Source organism: Pelobates fuscus, chromosome 8 (assembly GCF_036172605.1).
Source record: "Pelobates fuscus isolate aPelFus1 chromosome 8, aPelFus1.pri, whole genome shotgun sequence".
NCBI lineage: Eukaryota > Metazoa > Chordata > Amphibia > Anura > Pelobatidae > Pelobates > Pelobates fuscus.
The window spans coordinates 15,140,515-15,160,649 of NC_086324.1; the positions used below are offsets into that span (position 1 = coordinate 15,140,515).

At 42.8% G+C, this 20,135-nt stretch overlaps 1 protein-coding gene across 1 annotated transcript; it reads left to right on the forward strand.

The window, feature by feature from the left end:
* Positions 1-13,695: 13,695 nt before the first annotated feature.
* Positions 13,696-15,823, forward strand: CDK5R2 (cyclin dependent kinase 5 regulatory subunit 2). The gene has a single exon (XM_063429288.1). It carries the CDS (start codon positions 13,696-13,698, stop codon positions 14,656-14,658), a length of 963 nt encoding a protein of 320 aa, XP_063285358.1. The 3' UTR covers positions 14,659-15,823.
* Positions 15,824-20,135: the final 4,312 nt, after the last annotated feature.

The window sequence follows — 20,135 nt, forward strand, 5'->3', positions numbered from 1 at the left end:
ATGTGCTTTTGATAGTGTTTATTTATATGTGTTTTTATATTCAGGAAGGTAGAGGTACCGACATTCCTAGCTGTGAGGTATGCATTAAGACTACGAGAACAGGTAACCATATTTCCCAAACCCTAATTTGGCATTCACAATACGAGTGTAAAGGAGATGTATCGAGATGTAGATACTTAAATATAGATTATAGTGTGTGCCATTTAGGAGTAGGAGAACCTAAGTGCTTCAGTCCGGAGTATCAACCTCGTACAATTTGGTTGACTCTCAGGAATGGAGATCCTCAGGGGACCCTAATTAATAAAACGGTGTTAGAATCCGTACATTCTTCGGGTGTTCTGCTATTTGATGCGTGTAAAGCGATATCGAGTGGTAGAAAGCCGTGGAATGTATGTGGGGATCTTAGATGGGAGAGGACGTATGGGTCTAACGATAAATATATTTGTCCCAGTAGCAAAAATAAATATGTAAGTCCTAGATGCCCAAATAGAGATTATAACTTTTGCCCATATTGGTCTTGTGTGGGGTGGGCAACTTGGGGACAGACAGTAGACAAAGACATGATAGTGACTAAGTTGCCGACTAGCCCTTATTGTAAGTCTATGGAATGCAACCCAGTCCATATACTCATTAATAACCCCGACAAGTTCTTAGATAAGTATGGAAATTTATTTGGGTTTCAAATATACGGGACGGGTTTAGATCCTGGGACATTATTGTTTATAGGAATAGAGACTGATACGGTATCCTCCCAGACTCATCAAGTATACCATTCCTTTTACGAAGAGATGAGTATAGATAATAAGATCCCCCATAATGCTAAAAACCTGTTCATTGATCTAGCTGAAAGTATTGCCGGTAGTCTTAATGTTACCAACTGCTATGTGTGTGGAGGTACTAACATGGGAGACCAATGGCCTTAGGAAGCAAAGGAGGTAATGTCCGGTTCTGAGGCAGTTGACCAATTAATATCTACACAAGCCGATTATCATATGAGTGTTAGAGGTAAATCTGAGTGGAGATTAAAGACCTCCATCATAGGTTATGTTTGCATAGCAAGGAAAGGAATAATGTATAACACTTCTGTAGGAGAATTAACTTGTCTAGGGCAAAAAGCTTATGATGATGATACAAAGAATACAACTTGGTGGTCGGCTTCAAATGTCTCAGAACCATCAAACCCGTTTGCTAGATACGCCAATTTAAAGGATGTGTGGTTTGATCTATCCATCACATCTACCTGGAGAGCCCCAGCAAATTTGTACTGGATCTGTGGTAAGAAAGCCTATTCGGAGCTGCCACAGGACTGGGAAGGGGCATGTGTGTTGGGTATGCTCAAACCATCCTTCTTCTTGTTACCGATTGAAACAGGTGAGACTTTAGGTGTTAAAGTGTATGATGTGAATCATAGGAAGAAAAGGGGACCCATAGAGATAGGTACCTGGGAAGATAACGAATGGCCTCCCCAGCGTATTATAGATTACTATGGGCCAGCCACGTGGGCTGAGGATGGTACCTTTGGTTATAGAACCCCTATTTATATGCTCAACCGTATTATAAGATTACAGGCGGTGGTTGAGATTATCACAAATGAGACATCACAAGCGCTCAATCTTCTAGCGAAGCATAACACCAGGATGAGGACAGCAGTCTACCAAAATAGATTAGCCTTGGATTACCTTTTGGCAGTAGAGGGAGGTGTATGTGGGAAGTTTAACCTAAGCAATTGCTGTCTTCAAATAGATGACGAAGGGCAAGCAATAGCTGAGCTTACTAGCCATATGGTTAAACTAGCGCATGTGCCTACTCAGGTATGGAAAGGGTACAATCCAAGTAGTTGGTTTGGTAGCTGGTATGAGTGGTTTGGAGGGCTTAAGGCAGTGGTAGGTGGAGTCCTACTGATTTTACTGTTGTGTCTACTCCTGCCGTGTCTTATACCCTTAGTAGTTAGGTCTGTGCAAAGCCTGATAGGAAGTATAGCAGAGAGGAAGGCTGCTGCACAGATAATGGCGATATATAAGTATAAGGCTCTAGATCAGGGAGAACCAATGCAAGAAGATGAATGTTGAAGATTCACATCATAAGATAAGTCTGGTCTGGTTCATGGTAACCTGAGGTATATGCAAACCAAGGTTAAGTGATGCCTCAAGTAATTGTGAAATATCAGAGGCATCAAAGGGGGGAATGTGATGTAATTCCAGTAAAATACAAGTTTAGCAGGCTAAGATTGCCACAAGGCATATGTATGTATATGTGTTTGTAAGTATCAGTTAGTTAATTACACGTAGCTAAGATACTGTCATCACTGTACTGACCAGGTGCAGGAATGTAAGAACTGGAATTACGCGTCCCTCTCCTTTGTATCAGATGAGCCACGTGGTTAGACCGGATGGATGAGTTTAGACTCTATTCATTAAATAGGTTAAGGGTATGTGTGGGTGTAGTTAATTGTGGGAGGAGCTACAGTGCTATATAAGGAATGTACTCTATGTATTCAGTACTCAGACTTTGCTGTATTTTGGTGACGCTAGTCCCTCTGAGTCCCGATCGGTGATCCAATAAAGAATCTCTTCCTTCCTGAAGAAACCTGTGTCCATCTCTCTGTGCTTGGCTTCCGTCAGTTTCTCCGGTATCACTTGTAGTTGCCACATAATGCCATGATACAGTAGTAACCGAACAAACTCACGCACGGTCTCTAATACATTCTAGGGCCGGCTGGTCTAAACTTTGAAAATATTTCCAGTCTGGTGACTGTGATTTCAAATTTGAAATTCACTTTGAATTCCCAGCAATTTACACTTTAGTATCAACTCCATCAACCCCATATCTACTCCCTTACAGTGGCAGAGAATGCCCTAGCAATTTACTGGCAGCATTAATCCCTGCTTGCACCAGAAAGATCCGTGTGTCAATAGATACTTCGGGAAATTTTAACATGTAGCATTCTAGTGAATAGAAAATATTACAGCAATTATGTTCTGTCTCTGTGTATTTTAACCCATTAAGGACCAAACTTCTGGAATAAAAGGGAATCATGACATGTCACACATGTCATGTGTCCTTAAGGGGTTAAAGGGTTTCTCCAACTCTTTTTTTTATTTATGATAGAGTACTGCCCGATTGGCATTATTCTATCAGTGCCCCTACAAGAAGAGCATTTTTAAAATAAAGTTGACGTACCCTAATCCAGTGCCAAGTGAAGCTCCTCCGTGCTGCTTGGCGCACTCCCATATGACATCACCGTGGCAGCACTGAGGAACACATTCATCACTCCAGAGAGCATGCTCCCACTACTCCAGGGTCCAGGGTCCAGGGTCCAGTGGTCCTGTGATTTACCCCACACCAGCACTTGAAATGCACATGTTGATGTGAGACTTGTGTATAGCTGCTCGGCCGTGGAAACGCATTTCATGATGTTACAACGTAACTCCAGAAGCAGTTTAGAATGCTGTAGTGAGTATTAAGACAGATGACAGGTGTACCACTTCATAGTTATGATTTTGTTGTTCATAGACGAGTAGATGCTTCCACTTAACAATAATAGAACTTACAGTGGACTGGAGCAGATCAAGTAGGGCAGAAATTTAATTTACCAACCTGTGGCAAGGGTGGCGTCCTATGACAGTGCCGTAAATACAGCATGAGCTCTTCACAACGACCCACTGTACTGACAATGTTGGTCTACAGAGATTTGGTGGCTTATATGCTGGATTTAATGCACTTGTTGGAAATGGAAGAGGCTGAAACACTTGAACTCAATAATTAGTCAGGGTTTCCTAAAAATGTTGGCTAGTTAGAGCATGTGCTATTAACAACCAGATGGATAATTAATGCACTATAAAGCTGGCCTGCAGGGGGTATAGATCAGACTAGAAATACTTTGTACAACTTTGATATTAATAATGAATGAATAATCTTGACTTTGCTGAGTGCGATCTGCCTCATTTAATTTGAAAACTAAAGTTAGAGTTGCCGCGTCTGTTCAATTGGCTTCATGTGAATAATGGTGTGAAACCGGAATAAGAGGTGGCAGGGCCAGAGTAGGGTTATGACAGTGACGCAAATCACTCAGGTGCCGATCCCACGCATGCCTTCACAAAGTAGTGTCAGCCTGCACAAATGCTTTCGCATGTTTAAAAAATGTACTACCGTGGGGGGGCGGAGCCTAACCGCCGAGCTGGGAAGACGCTCCGAGAATCAGCTCCCAACGAAAAACTACCTAACCAGGGGTAAATACCCCAAAAACTGGAGCGTCTACCAGCCGCAGAGCATGGGACACATGCTACAGGGCTACAAAGAGACACCAAAGCTGAGCTCCACAATGCCCGGGAACCCACAGACACAAATGGGGCCTACATGCGGACGAGCCGGGGAGAGACGGCCGCTCTCCCCATCGGTAAAGCCACGCACAGACTCCTCAGCATTCTTACCTCCCCCCCCGCCCCCATGGACCGGCGGGGGTCATCCCGGTCTGCACTGCACGTCTGGAGCAGCCAGCCAAGCCTGAACCACAAGCTTGACCGCGAAGTATGGAGGTGCAACCCTAAACGTGGCGCACCCAAGATGGCGGCTGAAAGCATACTGCAAGAGCAAGGCATACTGCCAAAGCGAATGCCTCAAAAGGACCTCCTGCAGCATCTGGAGGAGATCTTCACCCGCTTCTGGGACACACTCAGAGAAAGGCAGCTGGCGGCTCAAAGCGACTCACGGACTGCGGGTGAGACGAGCCGCAAGCGGCGGGAGACGGGGGGCAGTCCCTTGGGCACCAAACCTCACCTCTCAACTACCCATACAAGACATGGCCCACCCAGGCTGCAGACTACAGGGGTAATCACCCGAAAGCATCGCCCACACTTACGGAGACGCAAGCACCGCAAAAAAGGACCAGAACCTCCGTCACTCCCGAAAGTGGAGTAAACCCGGGCCCTAGCGGTAGCCGAGTTTGTGGCCAAGGGATGCAGGCCTGCACAACAGACTGGGACTGGAGGGATGCCCTCACCGTCATCCACACAGCGGCGGAAAGCCGAGACCCACTGCAGGCCGCCTGCCGCTTCCTGAAGGAAGGCATAGGATGAAGATACATTGCACCAATCATGCCACGCAAATGGGACTGCAAAGCTTAAAGGACGGTATGCCACCCAAGACCCCAGACCATAGTGAACATATTACAAGCTTTAGCATGTTTATCAGCTGTTTAGCATTGTCTAAATTAGTTATTCTACCTAGCACATAGGTAGCAAATCAGTCCTTACCTAATGCATATATTTACTGCAATTGCGCACGTTTTCATTAATTTCGTTATTTTTTCACTTACTGATTTGCTTCCTATTACTGCCTCAGCTTTGCAGCTTAGCATTAGGTGCATTACCAATTTGTATTTAATATATTGATCCCACGGCTCTGCAAGTTATTAGCCAGGATACTATAGTGCTTGAGCTGCCATTATGTGACACCATTCACAAACCTTATCTCGCTAATCACTCACTTGCACACACTCCTGCGGGCAGTTGCCTCCCTGTACCCCTAGTGGTATTCCCTGGCACCCAAGCCTGCATGTCAACCAATTAACATGTTTAATATGTCTTTGTTGCCTATTTGGTTTTTATTCTTAGTTGGAGGACCCACAGGCTCCCACTATAGACACCAGGACTAAAGCATAATAAAACCATTTTTTAGATACTAAAGCGATGACACTCAATATAACTATTAACCCTAAGCTACTGTTACCAAACAACAAGTAACTCATTATGACAAATGTAACTAGCCAGTTTGTACCTAGCCTGTTTTATTAACAAAAAATTTGTGCGTTTCATCTAAATGCTACATAACAGTTAACAAATCTGTGTGCTCAAACGGTCTGAAAATGCTGTTGTGGCATTACTGACACGCTCCTGTTATTCATGCACAGCAAAAATAAAGAATATAAAAAAAAAAATTAAAAAAAATGTTTTACTACCTTAAGTTAGCTTTGAGTTGGGTTTCAGATTTGTGACTGTTCCACCAACCTCAGGACTCTTAGGAGATACGTTATAAAGAAATTAAAGGGATTCTATAGTGCCAGGAAACCAAAACTGTTTTCTTGGCACTAAGGAATTCTACAGTGCCCCCTCCCTCACGCCCCCCTCCAGTCACTTACCTGAATCCAGTCAGCCAGCGGAGGAGACCCAATGCGCATGCGCGGCAATGGCCGCACTCGCATTGGGATTTACCCATAGGAAAGCATTATACAATGCTTTCCTATGGGGAAAAAGCTGACGCTGGAGGTCCTCATGCTGAGCATGAGGACAACCAGCGTCAGATAACGGACCAAAGGTCCATTTCAAACCAGGAAGCCCTCTAGTGGCTGTCCGGTAGACAGCCACCAGAGGTGGAGTAAACCCTGGATAGTAATTATTGCAGTTTCTTAATAACTGCAATAATTACTATTGCAGGGTTAAGGGACATGGGACATTGCACCCAGACCACTTTAATGAACTGAAGTGGTCTGGGTGCCTACAGTGTCCATTTAATAGACTTGTGCATTTGATTGTAAACTTGTCCTAATTTTGGGCAATTGATGAGTCGTCCAAACTTCTGAATTCCAAATCACCATAAGACTGAATCATGAAAAAATCAAAACAATAGATGAATAAACTGATCTGTTTATTTCATATTTATTAATATGATTGGGCCATTTTCGTGCCCATTTGGTTCAACCAAATAGTTTTTTCCTGAAGTGATCACTTCAACTAAATTTGGCCAAATTTAAATGCCACATGGATGTATCCCAAATTGACCAAAACATATTTATTTTTAGTGAATTAATTCGCGTCAACTGATTTTTTTTTTTTTTTGTGCACAAGTCTAGAAAAATTAATGAACAAGTTTATAATGCTGTATACATTTACATGTTAAGTAATTATTTTCCTGAAAGCACTGAGACACTGGGAACCGGTTGAGATATGAGATTTGATGCAAGTGAGACAAGTTTGAATGCAGTCATTGAAATAATACAAACGGGCGTTAACTGAGAAAAGATTAGAGGTACCAATGTTAATTTAATATTAGATGTATCCTGTTTCGTTGTTTATATTTCAGCATTGTTTAGGGATTTCACATTTTATATTTATAGGATTAATAGTAGATAATATATATATAACTAGGTCACCCCAATCTAGAGATACAGATGCACCAGCGTCTAATTGGCACCCCATAAATGGACAAAAGAGGCTTAGTGGCTCAGCAACCTGGGAGTCTTAGTGTAACCATGGGAGGGCTGCTGTTTTCACATATGGAGCGGAGCCTGTTCATGTGTACACGTGCAGAGCTAGTGTCTTCTCTGCAATCCACTAACACTGGCGAGATGGTCGATGGGAGCCAGGTGACTAAGTGTAGCTAAGATTAGATGGCTCAGGGGAGAGGATAAAGCTTTGCAAAGACCGTGGAAGGTGAATGAGACTTTGTGCTGGGAAAAGTTACATTCTGACTTACATATTTTGTGTGCAACAACATGTGATTGGGTGATTGAAATGACTGAACACAGCAGAACATAATCTTACAAACACATGGCGCATAAAAAAAGAAGCAAAATATATCATATGCTACCGTCACCGACTCCGTAATTATAGAATCTAATACATACTAAAAATACTAAAACATACTGCCAGTATATGGAAATACGAAACATGTATATACATATAGGGTGTCAGAAAAATGCTGGCATGTGATTGGTCATTAAAGCGTTAAAAGCGACACAGTGAAAATAAAGTTATCAAAATGAATTATGCAAGCCACTAAAACCCTGGAGGAATTAATGTAATGTAATGTTTCATAGTTAGCATCATTGACAGTATCTTTGTTACTAATTAGAAGATATTCTGTGCACCATAGCAACTACTGCACACAGGGCTTTTTACTAAAGTGATGAATGTCAGGAAATTAAAGTGATTTTCAAATTTAAGGCCAAAATTGTAAATCTACAGAAAAAATCTCCAAGTCCACTATGCCCCAGTTCAACTCTTTTGGCCTTACATTTGAAATTCATTTTAGTAAATAAAACTGCTCTGATGCAATTTCAATTCCCAAAAGTCTCACCAATGTCGGGGGCCCTTCCAGCTTAAGGACTGGATCCCTGAGTCTGCCCACAGGCCTGCCACCCATTCCACCACCATCTGGCAGGCACTTAGCAAGGCATTCACTGCCCACTGTCCCGCCAGCCGGGATATATGGTGTGTGGGTATTGGGGATGTAGTGAGTGGGAGCATGTGTATAGGGGATGTGGTGTGTTTAGGGAATGGAGTATATACCTCGCACGTGTCCCTATATAGGAAGGACAGTCCCTACTGTGGGTTCAAATCCTTCTGTCCCTCTTTTCTGTCCTAATGTTCCTCTTTTCTAGGAGCTCCATATTGTTGGTGTGTCTGAGTGTATAACAGAGCTCCACAGCAATAATACTCCCAGTAATGTGTCTGAGTGTATAACGAAGCTTCCCAATCAATAATAACCCCAGTAATGTGCCAGAGTGTATAACAGAGCTCCACAGTAATAATACTCCCAGTAATGTGTCTGAGTATATAACAGAGCTCCACAGCAATAATACTCCCAGTAATGTGTCTGAGTGTATAACAGAGCTCCACAGCAACAATACCCCCAGTAATGTGCCAGAGTGTATAACAGAGCTCCACAGTAATAATACTCCCAGTAATGTGTCTGAGTATATAACAGAGCTCCACAGCAATAATACTCCCAGTAATGTGCCAGAGTGTATAACAGAGCTCCACAGTAATAATACTCCCAGTAATGTGTCTGAGTATATAACAGAGCTCCACAGCAACAATACCCCCAGTAATGTGCCAGAGTGTATAACAGAGCTCCACAGTAATAATACTCCAAGTAATGTGTCTGAGTATATAACAGAGCTCCACAGCAATAATACTCCCAGTAATGTGTCTGAGTGTATAACAGAGCTCCACAGCAATAATACTCCCAGTAATGTGTGAGTGTATAACAGAGCTCCACAGCAATAATACTCCCAGTAATGTGTCTTTAAACTACAATAAATGTGTTTAGAAATCAGTCTGTGTAAATAAGATTATGGCGGTCTGCCAAGGTATCACCGCCACGGATACCCTTTTTCCCAATACAAGAACCCAAAATAATCCACAAGGTAAAATAGCATCAATATTCCATAACCTCTCACACATGAGCCAAGGCTTAATACAGGGAGAAGACTCTTTAATGGGAACATATGGCATAAAATTTATACAGTCAGTAAACTCCTCCTCTGTGCCTGAGAGATAATTGAGTCAGGAAATGTACTAACTCAATTATTTGGGGCGAACAAAATATCCAAAAATCACCCAGATCCGTTTGGCAGTTTTGGATCGCAAATCGCGGGGACGTTTTGACCGGTCTGCCACAAGGTTGAAGCCTAAAATAGTTCGAGGGAAGTTATGGCAAGAGCCAGTCTCCGTTTATGACCAAGTCCCGCTGCCTGCGTTCGGGAGACAAAATGGCCATCCATTGTCCTGAACGCGTGCATTCGCATGCATGAAATGGCGGCCACCCAGGGGAGCATTCATTTAGTTTGTTCCGTTGTGGTTTTCGCACATGATACTTAACGTTCCATGTTCTAATGGGTCTCTGGGGTAGTCTCAGTTCGGGAACCGAACAAAATAAACAAAATAACTAGGGCACGAATCCAGACAACAAAAAGAAGCCGTAAGTGATTGGGGTATTCCTTCACAAAGATACTTTGTTCTTGTTCTATATTACATTTTAATTGTAGAAATTGTCATTAGTAAGTCACCTAAAATGAAAATGTCCCTCTTTGGTAATTTGAAATGTTGAGATGTATCGGAACGTATGTGTGTAGGCGATGTACTGTGTGTGTACGGGATGCAACGTGTCTTTGTAGGGTAGTTTAGGAAATGTAGTGTATGTGTATAGTAATCCAGTCTGGGTATACGATGTAATGTATGTGTGTAATGGAGAAAGTGTGTGTGTAAGAGATGCAGTGTGTATGTATAGTGGATGCGGTGTGTGCATGTGTGTAAGAGATGCAGTGTGTGTGCATGTGTGTGTGCATTTGTGGGGTGGGATAGGGGCTGTGCTCTGTGCTGGGTAAGAAGGAAGCAGTTTTATTTTTTATTATTATCATTGTTGTTTTACACGCACACAAATTTAAAATATAGCTCCCTGTCTCCCCCGGGCCCCTTAAAAGTGTAATTGCTGTACCCAGTTCCTAAAGTTTAGTAAATAACCCTGCTTATGTTATTTTTGGTGTGCTAAGAGCCCATGGGTACAACTTGGGAGCAGGCTGACAAAGTCTGGGGCTTCCCCCGGCACCGGGAGAATGCCCATCTCCTTAGATACGTTGATAATGCAGAATTTACTCATTAAAGTGGTTATAGTGGCTGGAGTCGCCTGGCACTGTCATTCCATTCAATGTTAAATATTTGGAATCCGTTTAACACTACATAAGGATCTCTGAGACCCCACTGTTATCTGAAATGGGCTTTGTGATTGACTGAAAGTGGTGAACTGATACTTCCAGCCAATCGCTGTCTTCCTTGTTACCCCGAGCAGCACAGAGAGGATTGGTTATCATTAAACATGGTCTAACACTGCATGGAAGGACGTCACCAAGGGACTCCAGACACCATAACCACTTCAATGAAACGAAGCAGTAATAATACCTACTGTCTCCCTTTAATCAAGGTGCAAACTGTAGAAACTGCTTAGATTATGTAAAATGCAAAAAAAGTTAATTTGAACATTAAGGCCAACATAGTAAAATTAGAAAAAAGTACATTTTGATTTCAATTTGCCTGAATTTTAAAATTAATTTGGAATTTGTGTCAGGAAGTTCTAACTTTTGTAAAAATCCCAGTATTTTTCATAACATAAACAGGGCTTGACTTCTCAACATGCAATAACACATAACAGGACAATAAATGTACTTTTTGTTTTTATATATTTTAATATTCAATTATATATATATAAATATATATTATTCCTGGAGGGAGTGAGCAGTTTACTTATTTACTTACAGACTATCTGGGGCAACCTCCAAATCATGGAACAAGCTAATTGTATGTGGATCTTTTTGGCAGGATGTAGGGGAACCTAAGAATTCAGAATTTCAGGTGAGAAGTTAATTCAGCCTTAAGCTTAAAGTGATATTGGATCCTGCGAACCATATTGGTTCGACTTATGTAAGGATTTCTTTAAGAACTGTACATTTTGTTTTTTGTATTCGGTCTGTTATTTGACCCAAACACTGTCACACATTTAATTTGTGGGGAACAATAATAGAGAATGTATTATGCAAAGCTCTCTTAAAATCATTGTCGCCCCTACCCTGCATAAGGGTAAACAGACTCTCAACACAGGTAGTAAAAGATAACACTAATGAAGAATCTTAAATAGCTAATATTTAACTATATATGTGCAGCCTGAGTGTGCCATCCCTCTTTCCTGGCTCCCAAAGCGTTAAATCTTCTGGTAACCTGGTTGTTAAGGAGGCCTGCATGGTTATTTACAAAAGTGAATTTCAAATTTAAGGCTAAATAGCTGAATTGGACAGATTATTCAGGTTGGCAATACTTCAAGGACAATTTTCCTTCTAGTAAATAACCAATTTAGTGTTTGACGTGCTATAAAAGTGGCTTCATATTCCTCACTTTTAAACTAACGTGGGGTCTGCCCTTTCCTAGGGCGGCCAGATCCTCCATGTTTTTATGGACATATATTATATTGGTGTGTGGTTGTGCTACATGAAAAGTCCTACCTTACTACAAGTAGTCTATAGAATGAAGAGAAAGGAAATCTGTTAACTAATTAAAACTGCTCCCTATTTGATTAATTAATCTCCCCCCCCCCCCCTTTCTGAGCAGCTGAATGCCACATAGTTCAGGGCAGCCCTTTTCATGCACACCCTCTATTTACTATGCAGTCTGTAAGATAAAACCTGAGGTGATGGTTGCCATGACAATGCCCAGTCCTTATCATTTAACCTGTTTTTAGGCTGTGAGGAGCTGCCATGCTCTCATGGCACTCAGAGGGTTAATCTATTACCATGTCAGGTGGCAGGTAGAGCCCTGTGTACCCTTGGGATGGTAATAAATGTAGGATTAACCCTCTCCCCTGCTTATGTGCCATCCCCACCTCCCCATGCCTATTGCCTTTGCAGAGGGGCCATGCCCACCCAGAGCCTGGCAGTCAGTGCCCATTATGCAGTGCCATGCCCACCCAGAGCCTGGCACTCAGTTCCCATGATGCAGCGCCATCCCCACCCAGGACCTAGCACTTAGAGCCCATGATGCAGTGCCATGCCCACCCAGAACCTGTCACTCAGTGACTATGATGCAGTGCCATGCCCACCCAGAGCCTGGCACTCAGTGACTATGATGCAGTGCCATGCCCACCCAGAGCCTGGCATTCAGAGCCCATGATGCAGTGCTATGCCCATCCAGAGCCTGGCACTCAGAGCCCATGATGCAGTGCCACGCCCACAAGCAAAGCTGCATCCACAGAGCGCCCCACACTTGCCGCCTCTGATTGGTCAGACTGCCTGTCACTCCGCTCAGCGCTGGGCTGTGATTGGGTCCTCGCTGATCCTGTTCCCACCCCTCAGTGCAGAGTCTGGGGTGCGGGCGGTGCGGGCTGCAGAGAGCGTTGGGGGAGCGGGAGGAGCAGCATCAGCAGCCCGGCACCGATCACAGGCTCCCCCGGAATAGCCAGCCCAGCCCAGCCCTGGGCTCAGTGAGCCTCTCTACTGCACCTGTCAGCGCCATCAACGTATCCCTGGACACAGTGAGCCTCTCTAATGCACCTGTCAGCGCCATCAGCCAATCCCTGGACACAGTGAGCCTCTCTACTGCTCCTGTCAGCGCCATCAGCCAATCCCTGGACACAGTGAGCCTCTCTACTGCTCCTGTCAGCGCCATCAGCCAATCCCTGGACACAGTGAGCCTCTCTACTGCTCCTGTCAGCGCCATCAGCCAATCCCTGGACACAGTGAGCCTCTCTACTGCTCCTGTCAGCGCCATCAGCCAATCCACAGACACAGTGAGCCTCTCTACTGCTCATGTCAGCGCCATCAGCCAATCCCTGGACACTGTGAGCATCTACTGCTGCAGCAAGCACTATCAACCAATATCTGGATACAGCCTCTCTACTGCTATTGCATCTGCTTCTTATTCATTCATATACAGAGACCTGATCCATCACACACTGGGCTCTGTGCATGGCTATTGCACAGGATCTCAGATTACTAAGGGATCTATTCTGTATAGCAAAAGATCCCCCCTGGACCCACCCACCACTTGCTACTAGCCCCCTGGACCCACCCACCACCTGTTAATAACCTACCTGGATCTACATTGCACCTGCTACTAGTCCCTGAATCCCCATTACCTGTTTATTGAAAGGAACCCACAGTGCACCAGCTTCCAGCATCCCGGATCCCATCTGGACTGATTTATAGAAGAGATCCACCTAGTAGATACATATAGCACACAATCCCCTCCATCCTGCATCGGACAGGCTCCAGTGATAACTGGTTGTCACTTATTAATTAACAGAACCTGCTACTCTTCACTCTGTATCTAACCGTTCATCCTCACCACATAACCGTTTAGATACAAGATTGTTTTTCTCGATAATATAATTCTCACCAGATTTTTTTCAATATCTGAAACGAAAGCTAGTATCATGGGCACCGTCCTGTCACTGTCTCCGGCTCCTGGCAAAGCAGGCCCTTTGGATGACAAAAAGCCAGAGGCTCCTGGAGTTGGAGGTGGATACTCTGCTATCCCGAACAGTAAAAATGGGGGCAGCAAACCAGAGAAAAGCCTGAAGCGACACTCTGTGCTGATCTCTGCCCTCACCTGGAAGAGGCTGGTAGCGGCATCTGCCAAGAAAAAAAATGCCAAGAAAATCAACCCAAACCCAGGGCCCATCAATGGACCTCTACTCCCTAACAACAACCCAGTGGAGCAGTTAAATCATGAGAACCTGCGCAAGTCTCAGGCCAGCCCTGGGAGGAGGGAGCCCAAACCTGTACCGGTACCCACGGTTCCAAATGGGCCATCAGAGGGTCAGAAGATCCAGCAGCAGCTGGTGGCTGTCCAGAAGCAGGCAAGTGGCCGATCACTATGTTCGCCCCGTCGGGTGATAGTACAAGCTTCTACAGGCGAATTACTTCGATGCCTTGGAGAGTTTGTTTGCCGCAGGTGCTACCGTCTGAAAGAGTTAAGTCCTGGAGAACCTACCATGTGGTTCCGTAATGTTGACCGCTCTTTGCTTCTGCAAGGATGGCAAGACCAAGGTTTCATAACGCCTGCCAATCTAGTTTTTGTCTACCTGCTTTGCAGGGAGGCAATAGGAGATGAACTGGCTAGTGAATATGACCTACAAGCCTCCTTTCTTACCTGCCTGTATTTGGCTTATTCATATATGGGCAATGAGATTTCCTACCCTCTGAAGCCCTTTCTGGTGGAGACCGATAAGGAGGTCTTCTGGCAACGTTGCCTGAGCATCATTGACCGCATGAGTGCCAAAATGCTTCAGATCAACTCTGATCCTCATTTCTTCACTCAGGTCTTTCAGGATCTGAAGAATGAAGGGGAAACCAGGGAATCTAATGGCCACTGGACTATAAACTTGGACCGCTAGGGAGGTGAGCTTGGGATGGACAAACCTGGATGCAATTAACCACTGTCCATGATCAACCTGAATACTGAGGCCTAAGTCCCAGGTTAAGGGGCTGCTGATCAGAAAGCAGACACTCTGACATTTTGGTTTACTGCTATTCCGCACTGAGTTTTGGGTGGTTTTGGGGTGCCTCGTGGCAATCTTACATTGGGGAGCTTTAAACCATTGATTTATTCACTGCCAGAGGTCTGGAACACCTCTTGATCTCTACTTCTGGTAGTGAAAAGATTAAAGAAATAATACTAATGGGGTGAGCACTCATCACTTTTGTTTTTATTTTATTTTATTTATTATTTATTTGCTAAGATAGTCGTGCCACATGACTTCAGCGTTTTTGATACCTCACATCTCCAAGAACATAAATGAAGGCTTTGCTTTACTGATCTGTCTAGGGATTTATGGTCTATTTGCTGCACAAGGTGATAGTACCAAATAGAAATCTAGTTCATTATTTTGTTACTATTGAATTTCTCTTGGGAACTAACTAAGGCACTTTTGAAATGATCTCCTAGGTTAGGACATCTCACTTTCAGCAACACTTAATCCTTGCACCTACTCCCTACTATACATTCTAGTACAATAATGTCATTGGCTCCTAAAGGATTCATGTAGAGAGATGTCTATCTATTGCCTTTCTCTGTGCTACTATGAATCACAGTACACAGGGGGGCTTCCTGTATTTTTCTAAACATGCATGTGGCTGTAAATCATTTTGTGTTGAACATTTTTGCATATTTTGTTGAACGGAAAATTCTGGATCACTTGTAAACCCTATATGCCAGTTAGCTGAGATTGTTTTATTTAATAACCTTGAATTCACCCTTCTACAATGTACACGGTGTTTATTCACATTTGATGGAGCCTTCATCTGACATTTGGCTGCTGTCCTTAGTGCTGGTTAAGCTGGGCATAACACGTTTCAGATATCTAAAACCTCATAGGATGTATGAATGTAACCGATTTAAATAGAAATGGGGATTTAAAGAAAACCAAACAGAAAATGCGCATTATGTTTGACAATGAAGCTGTACAATGTGCCAACGGTGTTCAAATGTACAAAAAAAGCGTATTGTTTTATATTGTATATTTAACAAAAAAAGGAAACATAAAATGTGATTCTGGATTCCTCTTTGAGTACAGTGATTTCTTTCTTTGTCCTGTTTTAATATTGAATGGAAATCTGCGGTGTGGTGGGTGTTGTTTAGATGGGGGGGCTTTGGCTGTATGTGTGCGGTAACCTATAGAATATGTATGTACATTATATGAATTGGGTGGGGACTGCATGCATCCTTGGGTAATCCTCAATATACTACAACATAAACCTATATAGCCGGATGGAGGCTGAAACTGAAAGGCCATTTGTCAATTATCAACCGTTTATATGTGCACAAACGTAACTGCATAATTGCAACCTTGTGAAGGGTTGTGTGTGTGTGTGTTGTGATCATATTTTCAGATCTCCGGGAATTACAAAGTAATAAGATGCTGTGGTATCTTTAGGTTAATAACATCATATATTACAAGCTCAGCACCATAGTATACACCATAGTATCCCAGCCTCCCTGTGAATGATGGGAGTTAACATTCCATGGCTCCACCTGTGTTTTACACCTGCTGCCAATAATGGGAAATGGATAGAATTCACACTAGGAAGGCCAATGTGCTGGAAAGAGTATGGCGTGTCTACCTAGGGAGAAAGGTTGGGTGCTGTGACTCCCATCAATCTCAGGCAGCCTGGGAGATGCGTCCCAGTGCAGCCCTAAGAGGGAAGCAAGCCAGAGTGGGGATGTGTGTGTCTGTTATGTGGGTTGCATTTCATATGAGCTGAAATTCCAGAAAATAGGACAATCCCTGGCACTCCAACTGCTGTTCAACAAAACAAACCAAAAATCCTGATATAAAATATTCATAATGAACTGTGTATTACAGGAAAATAATGCCATCTCTGGAGACTCGACATTCAGTCTCGTGGGTTATGTTGTCTCCAGCACCGCATGATGTCATTATTTTACCAATAATGAAATATTTAAAACCGATACTGGCTTATTCACTATTAATGTGAATTTCACATTTATGTCCAAAATAGCCAAACTGGAAATGTCTCCAGTTTGACAACGTTGGCCTTACATGTAGAATTCACTTTAGTGAATAAGTCAGTATCGGTTTTAAATGATTTTTAATTATTGGTAAAATAATGACATCATGCGGTGCTATCATTGACACCTTTCAAATTGTCTCTGTGTGTTGGGAGTTGTGGATTTACCCAGTGGTCCATTGCTGGTTGCTACATGTAAGTTAGACATATTGGGATTTAAAATGTCATATCATGAGAAAACTGACACCGTGACTGGCAAATGTCACAGAATCTTTAGGAATATATTTGCTGATCTGTGAATCGGCAATTTATTGCCACTCTTATAAATTTACAACAATTCTGTGTATAGTGAATGGGCTCCATAATATTTTAATATATTGTTGCTACCACAAGTTGCCTTGGCAAAAAAACCCCTCCTTTTTAGAGTAAAAATTGCATTCCAAAAAATACAATTGTTTTAAAGGGAATTGGCATGTTCAACCCTTTTACAGCAAGAATAACTAAAATAAGTGTCTTTCCTAAAACCAATCTGAAACTGCTATTACAATAAACTTTCCAGATGATTTCAGAATGTACAATGGCTACAGATGATACTTTGGGTATGGCAAAGGGTTTCTCCATTTAGAACATTTTGCATGACTTTTATTGCCAATCTATGTACACAGTGTCAATTTTTTTTTTTTTTTCTGAGGAGCTCTGGGATCTTCTACATACCACTGAGCGTGTTTTGCTGTTGAGCAAGGCAATCATCTCCTACACACTGCACATCACTGTGAGTTGTGTTGCTATGGAGCTCTGGGATCCATTCATACACAATGCATATTACAGGGAATTTTATTGATTATGGAGCTCTGTGATGTACTCGCACATACTGCACATTACTGTTTTATTGTTGTTTGGATTTTGGATACAGTCCTACAAACCTCACATTGATGTAGATCTGATTGGTCATGCTCAGCACATATTAGGAGTTGTAAGGAGCTGGAGCTCTGTGACGCACCTTGTCTGCTTTTTGTTTTTAAAATGCGGCACACTTATCCATAATGCCCACCCCATTAATGGTCAGCTCACTGGTTCAAGAATGCTTAGTGTTTAAAGGGGTGTGGTACATTGGGTGACTGGCAGGTCTATTTATAATTGTGAAATTCACTCTGAATTAGTAAATGACTGCGTTTAGTATTAGGGGTGGTAGAGGTTCAGGTGGAATTTCCCCCTGATCTGTTTTATAGAGTTGGAACAACTGAATGACGCCAATTTTGTTTGCAATTCGGTTGTTTGTAAATCGCTAAACTAGTAAATGGAAATTTGGTCCAATTTCACAAGACATCTGAACTGCGGCTAAATAAAGTGCAAATTAACTGAATTTGACTATTTGGTAGAAGGTCCCTTTTAATGACCTTGTACTGCAAGGGTAGCCTAAAAGATCTCTGTGCTGGTTGTTGAACGGTTTCTCCCATGCTGCTTTGCCAGCTTTATGGGCTTGCAAAGCATCATGGGAGACTCAATTCTGGGGATCTACCTTTCAGACCCCTCCTGGTCTCCTGCATAACCTTTAGAGCTTACCCTCTGTACGTGTTACATAGTCTAATTTTCATTCAGTCGTCCTGTGACAGACCTTGGGTTGCACACTTTGAGGAAAATTTGTCAGATTGTTCTGTTTTAAAAATGTTCTGGAGTATGAAACATGGCCCATTCACCATGGAAGCTAGTAGAGCAAACAGGCACATTACTTTGATTTTTAGATCATTTTTTGTTTTTATTTGTTTAGAACAGAACACTATGATAATTCTCCCCCATTTTTTGTTTTGTGGTGTGGAAGTAGAGGGTAGGATTTCCTACAGTCACCCCGTGTTACAGTACTGCAATGGGCATCCACTGCGCTATTTCTTACTGTGTGACATCACTTTACACCAGGGGTACCCCCTCCAAAATAAAATCCCCTGACCTTGGTCCTAGAAAACTCTGGTTAAAAGGTGGTTTTACCTAAGCTGCAGCTGTCAGGAAATCGGTCAGTATGGACTTTTCTTATTATTTATGTATTGAATGAATAAAAAATACCAATTCTATGTTTAGTAGATAATTTGCGTGTATTTTTTGTGGAAGTATAGGAACAAGTAATTTGGCAATAGTTTATTCCTTTCTGGTTTTACAGGCAGAGCTATCCCTTCCATGGGCAGATTGATGTGAATAGAGTTACGCTAGAGCAGCTGACATGGCATAGGGGTGGAGGTAGGCAAGCTTTGTCACTCCAGCGGTTGTGGACTAAATCTGCCATAATGCTCTTACAGCAATAACGCTGGCAAAGCATCATGGGACATGTAGTCTACAACATCTGGAGCGCTGAAGGTTGCCTACCCCTGGTTTAGGGATAATCATTGAGGGGAATAAACTTGGGAATCTCGGCTGGATAGGCGAAGAGGTCTGAAGTTGAAGGAGTACCAGTTTACAAGTTGATGGATCTTGGATAATGAATGTGTAGGCGCATGGGGGTCTAAAATGGGACGGGAAGCCTTTAAGTAGAAGGAAAGGAAGTTTTGGCTATAAGAAAGCAAAGTAAAAAAACCTTGAAAATGTATGTAGGAGAGATTTGGTTAATTCAGAGGATTTTTGTGAAACTGATCTGGTACGGGATGTTGGAGAAGACGGCGGATTGAGATCTAATCATCCCCCGTACCATTACTAAGAGATAGCCATTCACATATAACTCCTGTCCGTCATAAGCCAAACTGTCAGACACAGGCGATGGTGCGCTGTCCCTGGTCCTGAATCTCACATTTCATTTCGAATATCCCAGTGCTTAGTCACAATGCAGTCACAGAGCGTGCAGCCTTCCTGTCTGGCTGAGGACCTAATGAAAGCTGAAGGTTGCACAGTTTGATACAGAAGTCACAAGTTGTTTTTGTGATATGATTTTATTCCTTACCGATACATAATTATCTTTTTTAAACTTTGTTAAAGTCTTCTTCCTAATCTGAGCATCTCCATTTGACAAAAGATCTCTAAGTAAGTTGCTTTACTAGATGTTCTGTGTTTATGGCTACAATAAAGATGACTTTAAATTTTAGTATCAATGTATATGCTGTCTAAAGGTGCTTAGAAGATTTAATTCTGAGGCTCACGCAGGCAGGGGAGGGTTCACTTACTACCACCATGCTGGACATTCTCCGACCCAAATTATTGGAGATACTGGACAAAACGTGGCTGATAGATGGGCCATACAGGACTTTCAGAGCAAGGAGATCAGAGGCACAGCAGCCAAGAGATTTAATGATTCGATTTAATTACTACTCCACTAAAAAAAATTGACATTTTCCAGATCCACTGCTCTAACTTACCATTAACC

Excerpts from the sequence above, each read along its gene's own strand:
- CDK5R2 (XM_063429288.1), top strand. The coding sequence starts at position 13,696 with ATGGGCACCGTCCTGTCACTGTCTCCGGCTCCTGGCAAAGCAGGCCCT.